At 38.4% G+C, this 1277-nt stretch overlaps 1 protein-coding gene and 1 non-coding gene across 2 annotated transcripts in view; both read left to right on the top strand.

The window, feature by feature from the left end:
• The window catches only part of LOC111671333 (alpha-2-macroglobulin-like), a 33063-nt gene that overhangs the window by 8069 nt on the left and 23717 nt on the right, over window positions 1-1277 (top strand). Inside the window, exons 4-6 of the mRNA XM_087179899.1 lie at window positions 49-69; window positions 660-767; window positions 955-1092. Of these exons, the coding sequence (XP_087036025.1) occupies window positions 49-69; window positions 660-767; window positions 955-1092 (267 nt within the window). The remainder of the gene's footprint in view (window positions 1-48; window positions 70-659; window positions 768-954; window positions 1093-1277) is intronic.
• Window positions 990-1151, top strand: LOC111671370 (U1 spliceosomal RNA). The gene has a single exon (XR_002761928.1). It is a non-coding gene; the product is annotated as a U1 spliceosomal RNA (small nuclear RNA).

Below are 1277 nucleotides of genomic sequence, written 5' to 3'. Positions count from 1 at the left end.
ATGTTCTTTAACAAAGCTCTCTTCTTTCTTTCTCTCTTTCTTTTGCAGTACAATATAATTGAAATCGAGGTAAGACGAATACTATTCACTCTTCAGACTGAGAGTTAAGTTTGATACATATACAAACACCTTGAAACAACATGGGACGCTTTTTATTCAGCATGTAAACCTAGAAACATCAAGTGCTTTATAAGCTGAGTGTATTTCAAAGCTCAAGCTCATGTGGGTATTATTTCAACATTAACAAATTATTTTGGTACCTACCTTATTTTTGGCTTTGCTGTGGCAGGAGCATCAAACATCACTGAAGCTTGAAAAACATCTGTTGTGTATAATGACAATGGAAAAATTTATTCTTGGAAAGAAAAAACTTTAACTTGAAGGCCGTGTATTTACAAGCTGCATTTATTTTAGATAGATTTGTCCCTTTTCTTAAATTAAGTTAATGTAGTTTGACTAAAAAATTTTAACTTAAGGTCCACTTACTATTTTTCTGGAGCTGTTGACAGCCTCCTTTTTAAACTATATTAAATGACACTTTTTTAAACAAATATACCGTTGGATCCAAAAGTCTGAGACCATGGTTTTCACTGTATTTCACACACGTTTCCTCTTTGTGTCGTAAACACGTGTTCCTTCTGGTTTATTTCGTCCAACAGGATGCTAACAGTAACCGGATCGGACAGTGGCTGAATGAAACATCCGATGCTAAAATATTGCAGCTGTCTTACTCCCTGAACTCTGAGGCCAGTGAAGGATTCTACCAGGTTGTAGATGTGTATAAGAGACAGGGATCGGACAGTGGCTGAATGAAACATCCGATGCTAAAATATTGCAGCTGTCTTACTCCCTGAACTCTGAGGCCAGTGAAGGATTCTACCAGGTTGTAGATGTGTATAAGAGACAGGGATCGGACAGTGGCTGAATGAAACATCCGATGCTAAAATATTGCAGCTGTCTTACTCCCTGAACTCTGAGGCCAGTGAAGGATTCTACCAGGTTGTAGATGTGTATAAGAGACAGGTGGTTCACCCATTGCGAGGCTCGGCCATTGCACTCTCGGCCGTGCTGACCAGTGTGAATTCCCCAAATGTGGGAATCTCAACTGCATAATTTATGATAGTGGGGGACTGCGTTCGCGCTCTCCCCTGATTCACTTGTCAAAAAAAGAAATGGAATTTCTAGTCAGTGATTAGAAACATGAAATGATTTTATCTCAATGCAGATTAACATGAAGCTTAATGATTAAGGCATAAAGATTTTGAATCTCTGTTTCA

The sequence above is a fragment of the Seriola lalandi genome, unplaced genomic scaffold, assembly GCF_002814215.2.
Source record: "Seriola lalandi dorsalis isolate HSWRI2012SDOR001 ecotype SW California unplaced genomic scaffold, Sedor1 jcf7180002054875, whole genome shotgun sequence".
Classification (NCBI taxonomy): Eukaryota; Metazoa; Chordata; class Actinopteri; order Carangiformes; family Carangidae; genus Seriola; species Seriola lalandi.
The sequence above is the reverse complement of the archived record's forward strand: the minus strand, read 5'-3'. Positions and strand labels throughout refer to the sequence as shown.